This window comes from Syngnathoides biaculeatus, chromosome 9 (assembly GCF_019802595.1).
Source record: "Syngnathoides biaculeatus isolate LvHL_M chromosome 9, ASM1980259v1, whole genome shotgun sequence".
In the NCBI taxonomy this organism is placed as follows: Eukaryota; Metazoa; Chordata; class Actinopteri; order Syngnathiformes; family Syngnathidae; genus Syngnathoides; species Syngnathoides biaculeatus.
In genome coordinates, this window is record NC_084648.1 from 26791365 (window position 1) to 26814000 (window position 22636).

The window sequence follows — 22636 nt, forward strand, 5'->3', positions numbered from 1 at the left end:
TGACACATTTACCACTTAAGTACTTGGTCCATTTGTGTCCAAAAATGCAACACAGCTGACAAAGGTGGCACCGCCCAGGGTAGTGGCCGAGTCATGCCCCTCACAAGAAATGCCACCCACGGCAGTGGCCAGGCCTTGCCCATGACATGACACAGATTTGCACATGAATCATGTAAGTTGAAACAGTTAAGGGTATATATATATATCCCGCCTCCTGGCTGAAGAGAGCTGGGATCGGCACCAGCACTCCCGTGATACTTGTCAGGATAAGTGGCTCATGGAAGTTGAAGCATTCGATTTGCTTTTGCGGACCACATAAAATTATGTGATGGGACAGAATTAGCCCGCGGGTCTTGAGTTTGACACCTCTGCTTTAAATTATTCTACTGGCCTGTGCACAGGGAGGGAGGGGGGGGCACATGAATGATGGGTGGGGATAGATAGAGGAGCTGAAATAAATATTTCACATCACCATTTTTCTTATTAAATATATTGCGAAAAGGTGCTATTGATGTGAAACTTTCACCAGATGTTGGGGATGTTGCTCATTCGTCTTTCCTTCAATAATGTGAAGTTTACTGGTACAATTTGTTGAAAAGCAGCCTCACACCATCATGTTCTCACCTCTGAACTTCACTGTTTGAGGGTGATCTGCAGTGCCATTTCTCCACCAAATATGGTGTGCATTATGCCATCCAAACACTTCAATTTTATGGTCATCTATTCAGACTATATTCTCCCAGTATTTAACTGACTTGTCCAAATGTTCAGCAAACTTGAAATGAGGTTTGACATGTTTTTTTCCCCCCAGCCAGTGAGCGTGGATACCGGTCATGGTGGTGGAGTTACTCACTACTCACTGTTTTCCTTGCGATAATATTCATCCATACATCCATCCATTTCTTAGCCACTTATCCTCACAAGGGTCGCGGGGAATGCAGGAGCCTATCTCAGCTGTCAACGGGCAGGAGGCAGGTTACACCCTGAAATGGTTGCCAGCCAATCGCAGGGCACATGGAGATAAACAGCCGCACTCACAATCACACCTAGGGGCAATTTAGAGTGTCCAATTAATGTTGCATGTTTTTGGGATGTGGGAGGAAACCGGAGTGCCCAGAGAAAACCCACGCAGACACAGGGAGAACATGAACATCCGGGGTCAAACTCGGGACCTCAGAACTATGAGGTCACTGCTATCCAGCTGGTCCACCATGCCACCCCTTGTGATAATAATTGTGCTCATTGGATGGCTCAGATGCTTAGATATTTTCCCGTCAACAATCCTCAGCCTCCGCGGCGTAGGCACGGCAATTATAAGACACTTCTGTCAATGTCTATGCATGAAAACGGTGTCAATTCACTTGCGTGTGTCTGCAGGCACACATCTTCTGAGACTATTTTACTGAATGTGGGGCCACTGGCTTATTGTGCATACTTCTTCTCTTGTCCCATCCTTCCTTCACAGGGAGTAGCGCTATGCTTTGATGCCTCTTGTCTCCTTGTTGTAGATGTAATGATTTAGTTTTCTCATCCTGTTTATAAGTAGCACTGTGTCTTTGTTACTCTCCCCCCTTGAGAAACTCTGTTCTGTTTGACTTACCCACTCTGATTATCAATAAACTGAAACTATAATACTAAGAAACCAGAGAAATCTTAAAACTCCACTGCAACAAAGTACAGAACAGCTCTTTCATTCTGCTTGACCTAGCAGCCGAACATGACCAAAAAAAAAAAAAAATCTAAAAAAAGGACTGGACAAGGTGATATTCACTGATACTGCCAAGGAGCTGAATTGCTGTTTGATTATTGATAGATTTTAAGTATTACGTAGGCTTTCTATGGCTTTTTACACCTCCCTTTGTTCATGTATTCGATACATTTTCCCCCATCTCATTTCACATTTTACACACAACTTAATTTCTGAGATTATTTCTGAATATGCATAGATCACTTGGGTTGTTCCCAAGACCAGGTGAAGTTGTCACTTCAATAGCACCTTTGGAAGTATTTTGGGTGAGAAAAATGGTAATGTGTGAAAAACCTTTTTTCAGCCGCTGTCCATGAGGCCCATCACCAGATCATAATGTATTCAATCAAGTTTTCTGTTGCCACACCGGTCAAGAGCAGTGAAAATGGTTCAGTCAGGTATACATTGCAGTGTCCTCTTCCACACAGACACGTCTCCATTTCGTATGAGACTATTGAGCAGCATTTAAATTGAATGAGAGGAGTAGCTTTGATAGAGCGCAATGTAACACAGACCAGCTTTTTTTCAATATGCCGCTGAGCGCATCTTCCAAAATACAAAAACCTGGTCCAATGCGCTTCTGCACAGTGAGACCACATGCCATGCCGGATTGACACAATGCACAAACATCAAGCCCTGTCTGTTCATCGCAACTAACTACCACTACAAAATGTGTTAAATAATAATAATGACAAGAGGTAGTCACTAGCAGGCTTCTTTCCTGAAGGAGTTATGTCAATAAGCTTTTATTGAGTTGCCATTCTTCTGCCTGATCATCTTGGGCAAAGTTAAACTATACTTTACTGTCATGATCCTGTCGGTCCAGCCCTGACGGTGCGGGTGCCTGCGCGGTCACGCTGATTGGGAGGCACACAGCTGCGCCTCATGCTGGCTGATTGGCCCTGGTGTATATAGGACCATGGGGACGACTGATCCAGCGCCAGATCGTTGCGGTTCATGCCCCGTTCCCGCACTCCCGTATCTCTGATCGTATTCCCGTGTGCACCGACCTCCGCCTGTCCTCCGACCAACCCCGTAGGCCTGACTTCTTTTATACTCCTGCCTGCTTTGATTGATCTCCCGTTTACAGACTCCTGCCTGCCCGCTGACCTGCTCTCTACGCCTCTCTGCTGCACCAGACTGCCTGCCTGATCCCCGACCGTGGAACAATAAACGTTTTTGCCTGAATTACCTCTGCCTCTCCCGTGTACTCCTGCATTTGGGTGCTACCTCCGTTCCGATGTGTCGTGACTTTTCCAAATCATTAAGTAATTATTGGGCTTTAAAGAATTTTTGGGGAGGATCAAAGATTGGCAAATTTTTAAAAAAACGATAACTGATCACTGATTCGATCGCAGGATGAGTCTATTTAAATGACATTTTCATTTACTATCTATACTTGTGTACTTAATTAAAATTCTATATTCATATTAAATTATGTATCTTTATTCATCTATTTATGTCCGTGAGGTGACAGTGACAGACAGAACAAAGTCATAATCATTTATTAGATTGCAGTAAGTACATACAGCAATTAATATATCTATTTTTTTAAACATTTTTGTTTGCTGGTGTACCATGAGATTTTTGGGTTGTAAACTACCATAATTTCTTCAAAATAATGCACCATTTTTTCCAATAATATTTTCAAAAAGTCAATGGCGCACATTATATTTAGGTATGAATGAAAAATAAAAAATAGAATCACATTGTATAGTTGTATACAGGTACATAGAGTGGTAAAAAAAGGTATACATATAAAATTTAATATGATAGTAGATGTCTTGTGTTACCAATTCATATATATTACGGTAATGTGCGCCACCAACCTGAACTCTGAACAAAAAATATCAACTACAAGGGCTACTTGTGCAGCTACTTTTAAAAGAAATGTGCCATCACTCCGGCCGATGACGCGGCCAAACCGCAAGCAAAACAATGTGATCTGAAACTAGGTAGTACAATCAAACAATCATTTAAAAAAAATGGGATAGCACACATAATTCAATTGCTCGCTTTTTTTTTAAAGTGCCCATTCCGCTGATTTTTATGTAGATTGAGCTGTTTGATCGCAACCTCATGTTATGAAGAGTCGCTACAGATTGTAGCCGAACAGGGGCAAGAGGCTGTGCTGGCTGACCTTCACCTCAAAGCGCTGATAATAGTGAGAAATAAAGGAAACCAAGACTCTAAGGATTCCAAAAAAATGTTTCCTCAAAAATGCTATGGATGGCACAGAGGATGACATGCTGTGGGAGAAACATGGGTCACTCTTCATGAATGCAGGAGGCACCAGAACTGAACCAATTAATCAAAGATGAGTTTGACACTAAAGGTGCTATGATGGATATTTTTCAGATTGGAGATGAGTTAGATGTTTCTTTTGAAGTCTTGACCAAGGATGTGTAATGTACTGGGTAAACTTCACTATGCATGAATATGTAATGGGAAAAAATGTTTAAGTTAAACAGTGGAAAATAGTAATAATTATTTAAGACTGTAATATGTGTTATCAACAGTATTAATAAAATGCTATCCCATCGTTGGGCATTTATTTGAGTTGGTTGAGGGATTCTGTTCTGACAAATGCAGGGACCAGGAGAAACGTGTCCTGTGGCCTGTCCTTAGACATAAAGTGCCTTGTGAAAGTATTCGCCCCCCTTGAACTTTTCAATCTTTCGCGATATTTCAGGCTTCAAACATAAAGATATGAAATTTTTTTTTTTGTCAAGAATCAACAGCAAGTGGGACACAATCCTGAGGTGGAACAAAATTTTTGGGATAGTTAAAATTTTTTTAACAAATAAAAACCTGAAAAGTGGGGCTTGCAATATTATTCGGCCTCCTTCCATTAAAACTTTGTAGCGCCATCTTTTGCTGCAATTACAGCTGCAAGTTGCTTGGGGTATGTCTCTATCAGTTTTGCAGATCGAGAGACTGAAATTCTTGCCCATTCTTCCTTGCAAAACAGCTCGAGCTCAGTGTGGTTGGATGGAGAGCGTTTATGAACAGCAGTCTTCAGCTCTGCTCACAGATTCTCGATTGGATTCAGGTTTGGACTTTGACTCGGCCATTCTAACACCTGGATATGTTTATTTATGAACCATTCAATTGTACATTTGGCTTTATGTTTTGGAACATTGTCCTGTTGGAAGATAACTCTCCGTCCCAGTCTCAGGTCTTTTGTAGACTCCAACAGGTTTTCTTCTAGAATGATCATGTATTTGGCTCCATTCACCTTCCCTGTCCCTGCTGAAGAAAAGCAGACCCAAACCATGAGGCTGCACCACCCTGTTTGAAGTGGGCATGGTGGGTTCAAAGTGATGAGCTGTGTTGTTTTTATGCCATATACCAACATATCATTTTGCATTGTGGCCAAATAGTTTGTTTTTGGTTTCATCTGACCGGAGCACCTTCTTCCACGTGTTTGGTGTGTCTCCCAGGTGGCTTGTGGCAAACTTTAAACCAGACATTTTATAGATATCTTTGAGAAATGGCTTTCTTCTTGCCACTCTTCCATAAAGGCCGGATTTGTGCAGTGTGCGACTGATTGTTGCCCGATAGACAGACTCTCCCACCTCAGCTGTCGATCTCCGCAGTTTATCCAGAGTGATCATGGGCCTCTTGGCTGCATCTCTGATCAGTCTTCTCCTTGTTTGAGGTGAAAGTTTAGAGGGACGGTTGGGTCTTGGTAGATTTGCAGTGGTCTGATACTCCGTCCATTTCAATATAATTGCTTGCACAGTGCTCCCTGAGATTTTTTAAGCTTGGGAAATCTTTTTGTATCCAAATCCGGCTTTAAACTTCTACACAACCGTATCTCGGACATACCTGGCGTGTTCCTTGGTCTTCATGATGCTCTCTGCACTTTAAACAGAACCCTGGGACTATCACAGAGCAGGTGCATTTATACGGACACTTGAATACACACAGGTGGATTCGATTTGCTGCACTGAAAGCAAAGGGGCCGAATAATACTGTACACCCCACTTTTCAGTTTTTTATTTGATAAAAAAGTGTAAAACATCCAATAAATTTTGTACCACTTCATGATTGTGTCCCACTTGTTGTTGATTCTTAACAAAAAAAAAAAAACATTTTTTTATCTTTATGTTTGAACCCTAAAATGTGGCAAAAGGTTGAAAAGTTCCAGGGGGCCAAATACTTTCACAAGGCACTGTATATTACCACTGTATCTGTACATGCACAATGAATATTATTAATGATTGTTGTACAGATGTTTTTTTAAATACAATCCAATCGTGTTGTCATCCCCACTGTAATGAGTATATCCGGTTCCATTTGCAGTAACAAGATAAAGCCCAATGATCGTGACAATCGGAATGCGGTGATATTATTAAACAACATTCTATTGCAGTAGTTTAACATTGTGCAATCGTGAAAGTCACGTTTGATCTGGGCATTTCGTGTAGTTCGTCAGTCTGTCTCAGGCATCTTGTCTCTCCCATGCCGCTGTCATTTTTAATTTTGTTTGTTTTTTTTTTTTAACTAAATTGGCCTTCAGATAATTACCATTTTATCTTTTACCTCCCACATCCCAAAAACATGCTACATTAATTGGACACTCAAATTGTCTAGGTGTGATTGTGAGTGTGTCTGTTTGTCTCGATATGCCCTGCAATTGGCTGGAAACCAGTTCAGGGTGTACCCTGCCTCCTGCCCGTTGACAGTTGGTATAGGCTCCAGTACTTTATTTAATTTAAGTTGGCCATTTAAAGACATCGGAGAATATAGTCTTGGCACTCAATGCATTACGGGTCAAAGTTGTCAACGATTCAAGTTATTTTGCAATCTTGTATTAAAATACAAAATGTATCACAATGGTGAACTGTGTCACGAACGAGGCTTGAGGGCGGACCCAAATGCACGACTCAAGAGGCAGGCAGTCAGTACAAAGGAGGTCTTTATTTGTTCAGAGGTCGGTTACCAGCAAGTCAGTCCAAACGAACAGAAGTACTAGTTGGAGCAGGCTTACAAGGGTGGTCAGGGGACAGGCGAGGGTCGGTACACAGAAGGCAGAAGTCAGGCAAACGAGACATCAAAGGCAACGATCTGGCGGAAGACTAGTTGGCCCCCGGGTCCTATATGTACTGAAAGTCATTAGGGTTCAGAGGTGCAGGTGTGTTAGTGCTGATTGCCTGGCCCCACCCAGCTTGGCTGGGTGCCAGGAGCATGACAAACTGCAAGAAAACATGTAAAATTAAACTGTATCACCTGGAGCTAGACCTGGGCGATAAGTTAATTTTCATTTTTTTTCGAGTTTACATTTATAAAAGATTTAAACGACAAGCACGGACCCCATGTTCAGGACACAAGTGGCACTCTTTATCTTTTAAAACAAAGCTTAACAAAAGTTGCTAGTTTCCGATGATCAATTAGTGTTTAGGTGGATTTATTATTTATTTGCATAAAATGTGCTATGCCACATTTATTCTTACAGAGGTATTTTATGCAAACATAAGTTTTGCAGATTAATCCACAAGGGAAGTATCAAATCAATCAAACCAATTCAAAAGCCTTTATTGTCATTATATGACGAGATAAAGAGTGCTTCTCCACAAGGTGCTTGAACCAATAAAATAAAATAGAGCATCATCTTAAATATGAGATGAACTAATTCAAATAAAAGTATTCATCATCAAACATGTTGTGAAGAGCACATAATTATTCCTCATGTCCAGGCATTGGTAAGATTATTACCTGTTTGTACCGCACTGTTGGTCAGAGGATTAAGAAAAGCAAACAAGAAAGTGTTGTTGCGTAATTTTACATTACCAGCCGTTATATTTAAGTTTTTCAGAAAATAAAAAAAAACAATTCTCTGTCATTGGTACTTACTGTTTTCTTGGGAAAGGAAAAAAAATCTTTCAAAAATGGGGGATAAAATTTGTAAATCAATTTTATTTTCAGGCCACATGCCCCAGTTTTTTCTAATTATTTTCTTAGCACAACGAAACATCAGGTTGAACTGCTGGATTGTGCCCTTGAGGAAAAAGATTTCTTTGCAGAAAAATTAGATGCACCTGTACTCATCATTTGTAGCTTGTAACTGAAAATATGTCAAGAATGCGATTTGTATCAATTGTGTCAATAGTAGTTACTCTTACAAGTGATCAAAACTTTATAGCCACTCACCATCAGTGGTGGATCGTGACTGGCTTTTAAGGCGCAGTGAGGGTCTGAAGCGTGTGCGGTCATTGAAACTCCAGCTCTTCTGTACCTTGGCAGGGCTGGTGCCCTCTGTACCAGCCTCTGCTACTGGAGAACGACGATCGTTCATTGAGGAGATCTGCCTGTTCTTGATGCACTGACCTCTTGGGCTAGCCATCCTCACCCGCTCCTTGAAACTGAGTTTCTGGCTGTCGAATGAAAAGGGAAGGAATGGTGAAACAGAGGAGAGCAAATGTGAGAAGAATAACACTAACACGAACATCGTCATGTGGATTAAAAAAGTGCTGCGCTTATCCCAACAGTTTTAGTACATCAATCATTCCTTACCAACAGCATCTCCAGTAATAATGTTCAGGCGAAGAGCTGCATTGAGAAAAAATAGCATGTGTTGCAGTCGCAAGACGCAAGCCGAGCTTGGTTCCCCCCCCCCCCCCCCCCCACTTCTATGATAGATTGCAATAACATCAAACTCACAAAATTTCCATTTATTAAGTCTTAAAGGCCATAAATGTTCTGGCACAATCCAGATTTTGAATTTAACAATATATCTCTTTATTATAACATGGAATTGACCACATGCAACAATTTAACAATAATATTTTGAGGACATGTGATGAACTATTTCAAGAATTTCATAGAACAGGCTGAAACTTTTTTCAATACAATACATTAAAAGTAGCTATTTAAAAAAAAATTCCAACACTGCAGAGCACCCTCAAACCACCAGAATTTGTTATCCAAATAGTGAAGCTTCTCGCGCAAAGGAAGAAAAAAAAAATCCTAAAAGTTTATGACTTATTCTCATGCACTAAATTAATACACTTACCAATGAATAAATGGGAAGAAGACCTTTCTATCTTATACAATATAAAGTGCTCCATAGAACATCCTTTACTCAGCACCCAATGCATAAAATAGGTTTCTCTCGATCTCATTTCCCCACGCAATGCACCAAAAATACTCCATACCCCTATTTTCTTGCTATATGGAAATTCACACCAATTCTGTGCTTTTGGAATTTAGTGATGCAGAAACTCTCGTCTATTTTGAACTGCAGAATTCCACTTTCCCTAAGATTGTGTATACTTTGCAACTTGAGGATAATTAACCTCCGAAATAAATGATAACAATCGTTAGTTGTTGCCTTAACTACCTCTAAGAAAACAATTTTATTAAACTGGAAAAATGAACATCTATGATCAACTATTAAAATCATCACTATCTAATAACTCCCATCACCAAATACATTGCAAAGAGGCCCCATAGCTCAGTGGTTAGAGCACTGGTTTGGTACACCAGGGGTTGTGGGTTCATATCCCACTGGGGCCTCCACTCCCTGAGAATGGTTGCGTCAGGTAGGGCATCTGGTGTAAAAGGGTTAGTGCTAAACCTTTATGTGCGTTCATCTGAGATGACATGCTGTGGTCACCCTGAAAGGGACAAGCTCAGAGAAACTGACTTATAGAATACATTGCAAGAGAATAAATATCAGAAGAATGAAAAAAAAATCAGTCACATGTATACAAAAATAGCTAGTCATTCTTCTTCAACATGCTTAATCTAGATATTTAGATAGAGGGTCATCTGACAATAACAAGAATAGTATAAACTTTTTTTTTTTTTTACTTATGACTATTCTTTGGTGTCGAGCCTGTTGTTTATTTATTAACCACTTTGTTTTTTATTCATTTACATACTCTTGCTCCCAAAAAATTAATGTAATGAAAATTTGTTTCCATAATTCCACTCAAAACTTTAAACTTTCATAGATTATAGATTCAGGGCCCACATTTTAAACAATTTCAAGAACTGTATTTATTTGTTTATCCATTTAGCCATCCATTGTCTTAGCCGCTTATCCTCACGAGGGTTGCAGGAGTGCTGGAGCCTATCCCAGCTGTCAATGGGCAGGAGGGGGGGGTACACCCTGAACTGGTTGCCAGCCAATCGCAGGGTACATAGAGACAAACAGCCGCACTCACAATCACACCTAGTGGCAATTTAGAGTTTCCAATTAATGTTGCATGTTTTTGGGATGTGGGAGGAAACCGGAGTGCCTGGAGAAATCGCACACAGGCCCGGGGAAAACATGCAAACTCCGCAAAGGCGGGTCTGGGATTGAACCTGGGACCTCAGAAATGTGAGACCAACGCTTTTCAGATGACCCAACGTGTCATCTTTATTTGTTCATTTTTACTTAATTTCGGGGTCCAGCTCATAAAATCCACCAAATCAAGAATAAAAAAAATAGAATACTGTAAGGAAATAACCCCAAAGTTTCCAGAGTTAAATTTTAAATTGAGTTTCACACACAAATCATCCACTAAACATTAATTGCTGTGAAAATTGAACCTCTTTTCTGAGGACCCCTTAACCACACATCAAGGTGCCTGAAATAAAATACAAGCACCGAAGATTACATACACAAACACGGCAATAATAGGGAATGGCTACTTCTGTCTGCATTGTACCTGAGATATTTCTGTCTGATATTTTTATCACAAATATACACTGATGATAAATGATAATAGAAAACAATAACAGCCATCTGCCATGACAAAATCGCATATCTTCCCAAGGAATCCTGAGCTGACTAACAAGGTGCCTGATGTAAAATAAAATATATTCAGAGCATCTGAGATATGCATGCACAAAACCCTGCAATACTAGTGAATTTACAACAGTTGCCTCCTCCAAAGAATCCATACCCATCACCCCCACTGGCTGTCCTTTAAAACAAAATAAAAATGTAAGCGACAGTTTCTTTTGTTGCAAAACTGAATTTTAGACAAAGGGGTGACAAAAGTGACAATTTATAACTTTAACTCTGTCTTCTTCTTGTCAGCCGTTCAGGAAATGATGCCATTGTTGGATGGCCGTCAGTAGCAGAAAGATGTGATTTCATTTATTGCTTTGGAATTGGAACCATCACTATATATTTTTAAATTTGAGCCAATCCCAGCTGTCATCGGGCCGGAGGCAGGGTACACCCTGAACTGGCTGCCAGAGACAGACAACATTCGCACTCACAATCAGACATACGGCCAATATAGAGTCTCCAATAAATGCATGTTTTTGGGATCTGGGAGAATACTGGAGTGCCCGGAGAAAATCCATACAGGCGCGGGGAGAACATGCAAACTCCACACAGGCAGGGCTGGGATTTGAAACCTGGTCCTCAGAATTGTGAGGTCAACTCTGTAACCAGTTGCCTCACCATGCCGCCGAATAAATACATATTTAATCAAAATTAACTAGTGAAAAGCAGTTATTGCTTTTGAGTTGTGGTTCAACAAAAAAAATTCAAATACAAACACATGAAAGAGGCCTGGACAACATTGATGATAGCCTGGAGCAAATATTTTGTTGCATAACCTTTTGATGCAATCAATGCAATAAAATGTTTTTTTATAATGCTGAATGAAACTTGTGCACCTCTCCTTGGATATTTTGCCCCACTCTATTGCAAATTGGGGCAAACTGCTCCATTTGTCCAAGGTTTGAAGGGAGTTTTTTTTAAACGGCATGTTTCAGCTCCTTCTTCAGATGTTCAATAGGATTGAGATCAGGGCTCACAGGCCCCTTCACTCCAGTGCTTTGCTCTTTGCCATTCTTGGTTTTTTTTTTAGGGGAGTCTTTTGCTTTTTTTTTAAATCCTGTTGCAAATGCTTTGTAAAAATGGGGGATCACCAACCGAGTCAGCAATCCAGAGGCACTGCCCCTGATGTACAAGCGATGTTGCAGATACATCTCAACCAGGACAGGTCTACAATGTCAGGAGCCTTTAGGAACTCCAGGCGAATCTTATCAACTACCAGTGTCCTTGCCACTGAGGACCACCTTGGTGACCTCAATCCCAGAAATAGAAAAGCCCGCCTTAGAGATCCCAGACTCTTCTTCTTCATGGGAAAGTGTGTCGATGGAATTGATGTCTTCGAAGTAATCTGCCCACCGACTCACAACGTCCTGAGTCGAGATCAAGAGCACCCCATCGTCACTATACACAGTGTTGATGGTACACAGCTTCTCACTCCTGATACACCGGATGATGGACCAGAATTTCCTCGAAGCCACCCGGAAGTGTTTTTCTATGGCCTCACCGAACTCCTGCCATGCACAAGGTTTTGCTTCAGTGACCATGAAAGCTGAATTCCTCTTGGCTAACTGGTACCCATTAGCTGCCTTGGGAGTCCCACAGGCCAAAAAGGCCCGATAGGACTCCTTCTTCAGCTTGACGGAAACCCTCACTGTTGGTGTCTACCAACATGTTCGGGATTACCTCCACAACAGGCACCGAACATCTTACAGCCACAGCGATGGTCACAGCGATGGTCGACCGATTTTGCAATGGGTACTTGATGTCCTCCACATTCCCTGGATCATGAGTTCTGTCAGAGGTGGAAATTTGAAACACCTTCCGCCAGCCATTCACAGCAGACTCATAATACATTTCACACGTCAAACCGGCATCTTCCCTACCATCGGAGCCAACCCACCACCAGGAGGTTATCAGTTGACAATTCCGCTCCTCTTCTCATCCGAGTGTCCAAAACATGCAGCCGCAAGTCCAATGAAACAACCACAAAGTTGATTATCGAACTGCGACCTAGGTTGTCCTGGTGCCAATCGCATGTGTGAGAACTGAAGACTTTTACTTTTATTGCACTTTCATTATTTGCTTAAATATGACCTTATACATTTAATCAACAGCTGAAGTGTTGCCCATTTGCTAATCAGACAAGGATGCTTTGTGGAGCCGGTGGATTGTCCCTTTTGGGGTCGCCACAGCATGTCATCTCAGATGAACGCACATATATGTTTGGCACAATTTTTACGCCGGATACCCTTCCTGACACAACCCTTCACAGGGAGCGGAGGGCCCAGTGGGATACGAACACCTAACCACTGGTTTACCAAACCAGTGCTCTAACCAATGAGCTATGGGGCCACAGGATAAGGAGCGGAAAGTTATCATCCCAGCCCAGGACCAGACTGCGGGGGGGCAGTCACTTTTACCACGGACCCATACATATAAAAACCTTGTGTTACTGGGCAGATCTTGTCTTCTTCTTTGGCTATCCTGCCAGAAGACACACGTCTCGTGTGCGGCAGATACCTAGATAAGACCCGGGCGTCTGTACTGCACATTCCTTTGTAATAAATCCATTTGCTGCAAACTTTTTCTAATCATTCGTCATATCTTCCTCGACTCGTGAACACGCGTAGGGTCCACACTCGCAAATCCCTAAAGAACCCTCATGCTTGAAAATGGGGTTTGTTATGGACAATCCTTGATGAGCAAATCCAATAACAGAACACCGCTGGGGTTCTGATCGGGGATGCTGAACCTCCCAATAAAGCCCAATCATGTGTCACTGTCATTGTCCACTTGACCGTTGAAGTCCCACAGGAGAACAATGGAGTCCTCAGTGGCAGGGCTCTCTACCACCCCCTCCAAGAATTTCAAAATGGGTGGGTACGCTGAACTGCTGTTTGGTTGATAGGCACAAAAAAACAGTAGGACCTGTCCCCCTACCTGAAGGTGGGTGAACCCTAACGTACAGGCACCGAACCGTGAGGAAATAAGTACACCTCAGCTCTTCACCAGGTGGTGATTAGTTGACAGCTCCACTCTGTTTCTGTTTTTCACCCAAGTGTCCAAAACATGCAGCCACAAGTACGACGACACAACCACAACGTTGATTATTGAACTACAACCTACGTTGTCCTGGTGCCAAGTGCATATGTGAGCACCCTCGTGCTTGAAAAAGGTGTTCGTTATAGACAATCTTAGATGAGCACAGAAGTCTAATAACAGAATACTGCTCAAGTTCTGATCAGGGAGGCAGTTCCTCCCAATCAAGCCCTGCCAGGTGTCACTGTCTTTGCCCACATGAACATTGAAGTCCCACAGGAGAACGATGGAGTGCTCAGTGGAAGGGCTCTCTTAACACACTCTTCAAGGACTACAATATGGGTGGGTATGCTGAACTGCTGTATGGTGTATAGGCACAAAAAACATCAGGATCTGTCCTCCCATTCAAAGGCAAGTGAACCCCAACTTACAGCCACCAAGCCACGGGGCAATAAGCATATCAACACCTACTCTGCGCCATTCACCGTTGGGAACTCCGGAGTGGAAAAGAGTCCAAACCCTTATCAAGACCACTGGTACCAGAGTCCAAGCAGTGTGTAGAGGCGAATCTTACTATATCTAGTCCGAACTTCTTGACCTCACACACCAGCTTGTGTTCCTTGCCTTCCAGAGAGGTGATGTTCCACATCCCTTGAGCCAGCTTCTATCACCCCGACCTCGGATAAACAAAGGAAAATGGATGGATGGATATGTGCAACTGTAGTCAGATGAACATCAAAGTGCTTGGAGATGGTCTAATAGCATTTATTTTTATCGTGCATGTCTATAATTTTCTTTCTAATCTCCTGAGACAAGGCTCTCCTTTATTTCTACTGATCTAAGTTTAGGGTGGTCACCAAACAACACAGTAATTAATTGTCAACATTTTAATAGGGTGAATTTGAAGAAACCTATGATGGCAATTAGAGAGCACACTTTTGATTGAACAACTATCATATTTTTATTTTAATGTCCTCACAGACATTTTCAACACCTCACTTCGCTCATCCATTAATAATAATAATCCAACCTGGCTCAAAACTACCATCATCATCCCCGTACCAAAGCCATCACGCTCCTGCTACAATGATGACCACCTTGTTGGACTCCCATCATTATGAAGTGCCTCGAGCAGCTACTCATGGAGCACATGAATTTCTCATTCGCCCCATGTTAGACCCCTATCGGCTTGCAAATTGGACCAACCACTCGACAGATGATGCCATCTCCATTATCCTCCTCTAAGCGCTCACCTACCTGGAGACTAAAGACTCACATGTCAGAATGCTGTAGTAGTAGTCGAGTAGAGCGGGTGAGCAGCACCAAATTCCTGGGTGTGCACATCTCCCAAAATCTGTCCTGGACCACTAACACCACAGCACTCACTAAAAAGGCGCAACAGCGGCTCTACTTCCTGCATAAACTGGAAACAGCGATATCCCCATCCTCCATCATAATCTCCTTTTACAAAGGCACGATCGAGAGCATACTGTGCAGCAGCATCAACAAGTGGTACATTGCTTGCACCACGTCCTGCCACAAGATCCAGCAGCACACTGTGAGAACAGTTGAGAAGATCATCAGTATCTCTCTTCCCTCCTTACTGGACATTTATGACACGCGCCTCACCCTCATGTCGACCAGGATTGCAGGGGACCCCACTCACCCACCCCCCTGCCCTACTATGGGAGACGAACACGCCCCTTCTGACACGGAAGCTCTTTTTGAAGAAGAGAAGATTTCACAACTGAGTGAGGTGTAGGTGAGGTATCGTTTCGAGTCATATTTAGATGATATGCGGGTCACGGTCAAAGCACCTCCCCGCCCAATCCTCCTCCCGAGTGATGAGAAAAACAACGCCGCCCGCCCGTGAGCGACAACGATGCCGCGGCCAAACAAGGCCGGTGGCGATCAACAAGGCCTGCAGAGGCCGCCCTTCAGCACATCGACATATTTCGTACCCCTTCTTATGGATTACGCCCCCCACCCCCACCCAACTATTTTTTTTTTTATTAGCTGTATACACACCTACCTGTCATTTGGAACCCACGAAGCTCTCGTCCTTTGCACCTGTGCAATCCATTTTTCACGACAGACCGGATCTTTTGGAAAAGTATGAAAAGTGAATCCATCCTCCCAAGTGTTTCGAGCAATATCCACCAATACAACAAGCCGGCATTTTGGCTAACACGAAGGAACAACAAACTACCCTCCAGCAGGTAAAACTAGTATAAACAGACGAGACTGCTTGAGTGCACTTCTGCCCTGTACGTCACTTCCTGCATCTTCTCGAAGACAAATCCCTTGAGAGGATTTTCATGGCAAGAGTTACAAAAAGCCATATATGTCAAAATCATGTTTCACGGTGAAAAAACATCTGGGTTCATACCGGCTACTGTTTTTTCCATTAATAACACACTAAAAATCATACATTTCGGGACGTTTAAGCATAGTATTCGCCTTGTACTTGCAGCCCTGTTTACATTACCCAAGTGATTATTCTGTTACACTGTTGAGAAATGTCTATAATTAAAACACTGTCCAAAATACTGAACCGTGTGCATTGAGTTTAGATTGTAAAATATATATAGAAATCACAGCTCTTGTTAAATTAGGAAGATTGTCCATATTGGTTATATTGTCTACAATATAAGGCACAAAGTACATATTTTAGACAGACCCGTTTATTTGTATCTTATTAATTTATTTTTAACTATTTAGGCAATTATGGCACAGAAGGTCTGAGAAGAATTGTATTTCAGATATGTTGTATGTCACCTATGTATAACATCTGATGAAGTTACTTGAACTTGATATTAGATTCAATGTTTTGATACCATAATTTTTTCTCCTGGTCTGCTTCACGAGTTTATCATTTAAAAATATATTTGTTCATCTTTGCTATTAAGAAAGAAGCCTGAAAATTTTTAGTACTGTATATATAAAGCAGACAAAATCAAGCAATAGTATCACAGTTATCAAGAAATTAGATCAGACAAGATGCATATTAGTGTCCTCACTATAAAAATGAAAAAGTATAGGAACATTATAATGACTAAACCTGACACTGCACCACATTACAGCTATACCATGGACTAATGTTTACACTGTGTTCCAAATTATGATGGATACAGGATTCAAGTAAAACATTTTGATTTTTGGACATTTCTCCTTTCTATTTAAATCGCTATTATCAATGGATGGTGAGAATGATTGAAAGGTCCCTTTTGACCAATCAGTGAGCGTCATTTTCTGAACTCCGGCTGTGCTGCCTATAGCCACGACCCTTTACCCACAAACAAAGAGAGCGCATGGTTACTTTAAGCCTCGGAATTGCAAGTGTATATTGTATATGTATAAGTGTATTCAGAAATATGGTGCTTCGATTTGGCTGGGTAACATGTAATTGAGACGAGCGCTATCCAGAGAGATTACTGGGAAGATATCTGATGCGCTTTCCCACCCCAAAGCGTAATTTAGATAAATGCAAATGGTGGATTAAGGCTTGTGGCCGACCTGACGACCAGCTGAACGTATTACAGATAAATCAGCACAAAGCCGTCTGTTCCAAGGTAAATTATTCAATTAGTCAGTGTAACGCCTATAGAGGAAGGAGGAAGCTCTACCTGAGCTGGGCAAAACTCAAAGCTTCCAGCCGCACCTGACCTTGACATTATGAATATATCGCTGTTGAAAGTAATTCAGGCGTTTCTGTATACTCTTTGTCAATATTTCTGATACCATGGGTGGAAAGGAAACAGAAATACTATCGGGAATTTGCTCTAATGAATCGCTCATAACATGCTTCGACCGCACTGCGTCTGGCATTTTGATTGTAGCTTGGGGTGCATAACAACAGTATCTAAGTAGGCATGGCTTAGGCGACCTGCACTGATCTATCTAGCAAGCTAGATGATTAGTTTCCCAGACAGTTAATAGTAACTGTATTATTCATTGAGGAAATGGGTAGGCTTCTAAATGATTTGTGCTTTCACGTCAGTAAGTGGGCAGATGCTTTGGGCTGGAATAATGAAGAGCAAGCTTCTAGGCCTCTTTTTGGCACCTGATGTTGTCCAAATGATCACTGCAACTTTAGTGGAGTTTCAACTGAAGCTTTCCTGCCATAGTTTAAAAAGGAGTGCTTGTTCCACATAACAAGAATTCTCATACAAATTACATTCACACACATTGTCCCACAATTCAAAAGATACTCCATATTCTGCTATCAAATAAAGGGACAACTGTGAATGCTGTGGCCACCATCACTTCATGACCTCAACCCTATTAAGATTAAAAGAGGATCTATGAGGGTGGACACCAGCACTGTATATCTACAGTACAAACAGCAACTCCACAGGAACTGGAGTGATTTTCCTAAAGGTATCGTGGTGGGTTCTCAAAATCTTCATTATTGTAAAGCTTTGCTATAATTGTTGATGGTTACTAAAATAATCCCAGTAAAATTGATTGACTATATCGGACTCTGCAAATGTTTGCTAATTTGGAACACAGTGTTGTCAGCATTCCCAGAAACATGTCGTAGACAGAGCAGGAGTATACCTATGTTTCCAAGAAGTACACCTCCTCAGAAGCTTCTGTTTATTACTATTCATTTGACTGAAAAAAACAAAAAAAGAATGAAACAAAGGCAGATAGACGTATGTGTATTATTAGATGCAGAGAGAGAAAGAGAAATGGCAAGTGGCTATTCAACTATTTTAAATGCCAACATTGTTCAAATTTTTATTTTAGCCATTGTTTTTGCACTTTTTTCTATCCTTTAATACATTCATCTATCAATTATTCAAGCCGCTCATCCTCACAAGGGTCACAGGAAAGCTGGAGCCTATCCCAGCTAGCTTCGTGCAAAGGCAGACTACACCCTGAAATGGTATCCAGTCAGTCGCAGGGCAGGTATCGACACCAACACTGAGCGGGAATCGATCCCACGCTGCCCGCACCAAAGTGAGGCGTGTGTACCACTACATCAGTGACCTCTCTTCTAATACATCCACAAAAAAAAACCAACAACCTAAATCTTTCTTGGGAGGATCTTATGCCAAGCGAAGATGAAGTTTAAGGCAACACATTTTGTGGACCACTGATATTTTGGAATAGCAAATACGAGGTGATTGACAAAATACATCGACAGCAACATTTGATATGTGCTAGTTTGGTGACTCACACAATTCATGTTGATGTCCCTGACTCGGGATGAAAAATGGCAACAAGTGATTGACTCACCAGTTTGCATCCAGCAAATCTGAGTTACACAATGCCAGTACTCGTTTATGGGAGCATAACCACTGTCATTTCAACTTTGTTTTATTTAATTACTGACTAAGAGAAGCAGGAAAACAAAAGGTTGCTTCCCTATGGAAGCTAAATAAAACACAAGTAGAGGCTGACTTCACATTTTAGACTGCTGGAATGTTAGTTTTTGGACTGTGAGTATGTGATCTGCATGAATTAAAATGATAATGTGAATCCCCAACTTGAGTGCACATATAAGTCCTCGGTGCATCACGTTGACCAGCATGTCCTGTAAACTTCACATACAGTATTACTCACTGTTAACTAGCTAGGTATTTTACTTTCGCTGCTACATTTTTACAATTTTGGTTCCATCACATGCAGTACTGACACAACCCAATACATGATTAAAACTGTGCTGCTTAAAATTTGAGAGAGCATATCCTTAAGGCTTTGGTCAGATGTTCCAGAAAGGATGTTTTTGCAAGTGTATTGATGATTATAGTAGCATTTCTGTTACAGTGATAGCTGAAAAAAATAATTTGGATGACAAATAGAATTAGCTTAAGTTTGTTTTGGATATGCTTCTCACAGGTCAGTTGTTTGTGGAATATAAAGACAAAATGTGCTATGTTTGGTAAAAATATGACTCAAAATAAAAATGAAGTACAGTCACGTTTGAAACTATATAGAATACAATTACTTTTATTGAAATCATGGTGCCATGAAATAGAAAAGAGCAAGAACATACAGATCCATACTCACCCACGTGTGAAATGGCTGGAACATGATATTGTCATGATCCTGCCGCTCCAGCCCGGGCTGTGCGGGTGTCCGCGGTTGCGCTGATTGGGAGGCGCACACCTGCGCCTCATGCGGGCTGATTAGTCTGTGTATTTATATGACCCCGACGACGAATGGTCAGGGCGAAACCGGCAGACCCGCAGCTGGTGGCGAAGCCTCCAGCCCAGAGGGAGGAGGAGCCGCCAAATCACGAGGCGTTCTGCTGCGAAATGCGGGCGCAGGTAGAGCGGCAGAGCGCCGAATTGGCGGCTCTCACGGCCCAGGTCCTGCAAGGATTGGCGAACCAGCTGAGCTACACTGACGTCACAACTGCGACGGACTCGCTGCTGACGCAGGTTCACGTGGCAGTTGGAACTGACCCGCTCCCGAGATACGCCCATGTGTCAGTTTCGACTGACTCTCTGCCTACTCTCGTTCATGTCGCCGTGGAAACAGACCCACCCCCTCGCCAAGGCACGCTGCAGTGGGAACGGACTCGCCACCTCGCCAAGTGCACGTAGCTGTGGAAACTGACCCGCCTCCTCGTCATTCCCACGTCGAGGTTTTGGCTGTTCCGAGCAGAGCTCACGCGGCAGTTGCAACTGACCCGCTCCCGAGATACACCCATGTGTCAGTTTCAACGAATGCACTGCAAGCTCACGTGGCAGTGGGGACCGACACGATACCGCCTCACGTTGATGTCCAGGAGGTGCCGACGTCTCCACAGCCGCTTCTCGTCCGTGCGCTGGAGTACCAGTGGCGACCGGCCCGCGGTGGTCCCCTGTTCCTGCTCCGACGGCGCCGGGCACGTCCATATGTTCCCGTCCAGGAGGTGGCGATGGTGTCACCGCCTTCTCACGTTGCTGTCCAGGAGGAGGTGGCGATGGTGTCGCCGCCTTCCCACGTTGCTGTCCAGGAGGTGGTGGCGATGGTGTCGCCGCCTTCTCACGTTCCTGTCCAGGAGGTGGTGATGCTGCTGCCGCCGCCTTCTAACGTTCCTGTCCAGGAGGTGGTGATGCTGCTGCTACCGCCACCTTCTCACGTTCCTGTCCAGGAGGACGTGGTGATGCTGCTGCCGCCGGCTTCTCACGTTCCTGTCCAGGAGGAGGTGGTGATGCTGCTGCCGCTGCCTTCTCACATTCCTGTCCAGGAGGAGGAGTACCAGCAGCGACCGGTCCGCAGCTGTCCCACGCCCTTGTCTCGACGGCGACAGGAGCTGGGGAGTTCTGTGGACCCACCCCGGAGCTGGAGAGACTTCGGGATGGCTGTGATGGTGGCGGTCATGGCTCTGGTCCTTCTCTCAATCATCCTCTTCGCTTCTGAGGGCTCCCAGCCACTTCAGGACCTGGCCTCGTTGGTGACCAATTCACGGCTGCCTCCTGACCAAGCCTCGGTGGCGACCAGTCCCTGGTTGTCTCGCAACCACGTCGTGGGAGGTTCTCGTCCAGAGCAGTTGCCTCCCTCGGTCTGGTTCCTGCTTCGCCGTTTGGTTCCTCACAGAGGTCGTCCACCCAAATCGCTCCGTGGGGACCCTGGTGCTTGGCGTTCGGGTCGTCCTTCTGACCTCTTCACCCGGACGCCATGCGTTTGGTGGCCTGGATGGCCACCAGACTGGGGTTCGGGGGGGGCGTGCCCTCCTCCGGATCCCCCATCCGCCCACCCCAGCCTGTGTTAATTATTGTCTCTTTCTTTCGTTTAAGGCACGTCTGGGAGCCGTGCCTTTGAGGGGGGGGGGGGTACTGTCATGATCCTGCCGCTCCAGCCCGGGCTGTGGGGGTGTCCGCGGTTGCGCTGATTGGGAGGTGCACACCTGCGCCTCATGCGGGCTGATTAGTCTGTGTATTTATATGACCCCGATGACGACTGGTCCGGGCCAGTTCGTTGAGCTTCATGTCCCGTTCCGGCACTCTCGTATCCCTGATTGACAACTTGTGTGTACCGACCTTCGCCTGTTCTCCGACCATCCCCGTAAGCCTGAGTCCTTTGATACTTCCGCCTGCTTTGATCGTTCTCCCGTGTACCGACTCCTGCCTGCCCGCTCACCTGCTCTCTTCGCCCTACGTCCCAACTCCCGCTGCTGCACCGGACTGCCTGACTGATCCCCGACCACGAAATAATAAACATTTCTCCCTGAACTATCTTGCATCGTCCGAGTCCTGCATTTGGGTCCTACTCCCGTTCCGATGGGACGTGACAGATATGTTCATGTGCCAAGACAAAACAATGTCGAGTTTAACAAATGAACTTCTGTGACACACCTCTCAATGTGATTAAATGGCATTTTGTTCAAATGGAAACTCGATTTTAATTAAATGTTCCCGGCTTTGAGATTTAGTCTCATCTTAACCAAAGATATAAGAGGAAGCTTGAAAAGATTGGGAGGCTTTTCAAAATGTGCAATCATCAAAAGGTTTTGCAATTGATCCCCAATATTTAAAACAGCACATTCAGAACAGAGCTAGAGGATAATAAACATGATGACCCCCGCCGAATCTCATGTGATTTTGAAGACATTTGTCAATGCTTTGGAGCCACATGGGCACAGTAATGAAATATATCCAAGCCAGGCCAAAATTAATCCTCACTACAATGGCAAAACAATATTTTTCATCACAAACCTTGGAGTTGGTTGTCCTTGTTCTTTTCTGGAGGTGTCAGTTGACAGTGGAGAAAAAGACAGACATCATATTAGAGATAATTGTGAGCATTGTCCTGAATATTAATTACGTTCATTGTTCACACCAATTGCAGCAATTGCACAAGACCATCAGTGGATAATCAGGCTAGTATAAAAATTATAAAAAATTATAATAATTTATTTCAAAATGCATGAACATGTAAAAAAAAATCGTAAAGCATGGATTGTCAAAGTACAATTAGCAATGTTGTCAAAGTACAATTACCAATGTATACGTACATTCATACATACATTCATTCATTCTCATGCTGCGCGATATTGGGAAAAAAATTTGCAAACTTGCAATATAAAATAATAGAAGATCAATGTTGAGAAAGTTCACTTTTAA

General features: G+C 43.1%; 1 protein-coding gene across 1 annotated transcript in view; it reads right to left on the minus strand.

The window, feature by feature from the left end:
• The window catches only part of LOC133506254 (potassium voltage-gated channel subfamily KQT member 5-like), a 180461-nt gene that overhangs the window by 19549 nt on the left and 138276 nt on the right, over positions 1-22636 (minus strand). The window contains exons 12-13 of the mRNA XM_061830222.1: positions 22229-22255; positions 7904-8127 (exon numbers count right to left, since the gene is read on the minus strand). Of these exons, the coding sequence (XP_061686206.1) occupies positions 7904-8127; positions 22229-22255 (251 nt within the window). The remainder of the gene's footprint in view (positions 1-7903; positions 8128-22228; positions 22256-22636) is intronic.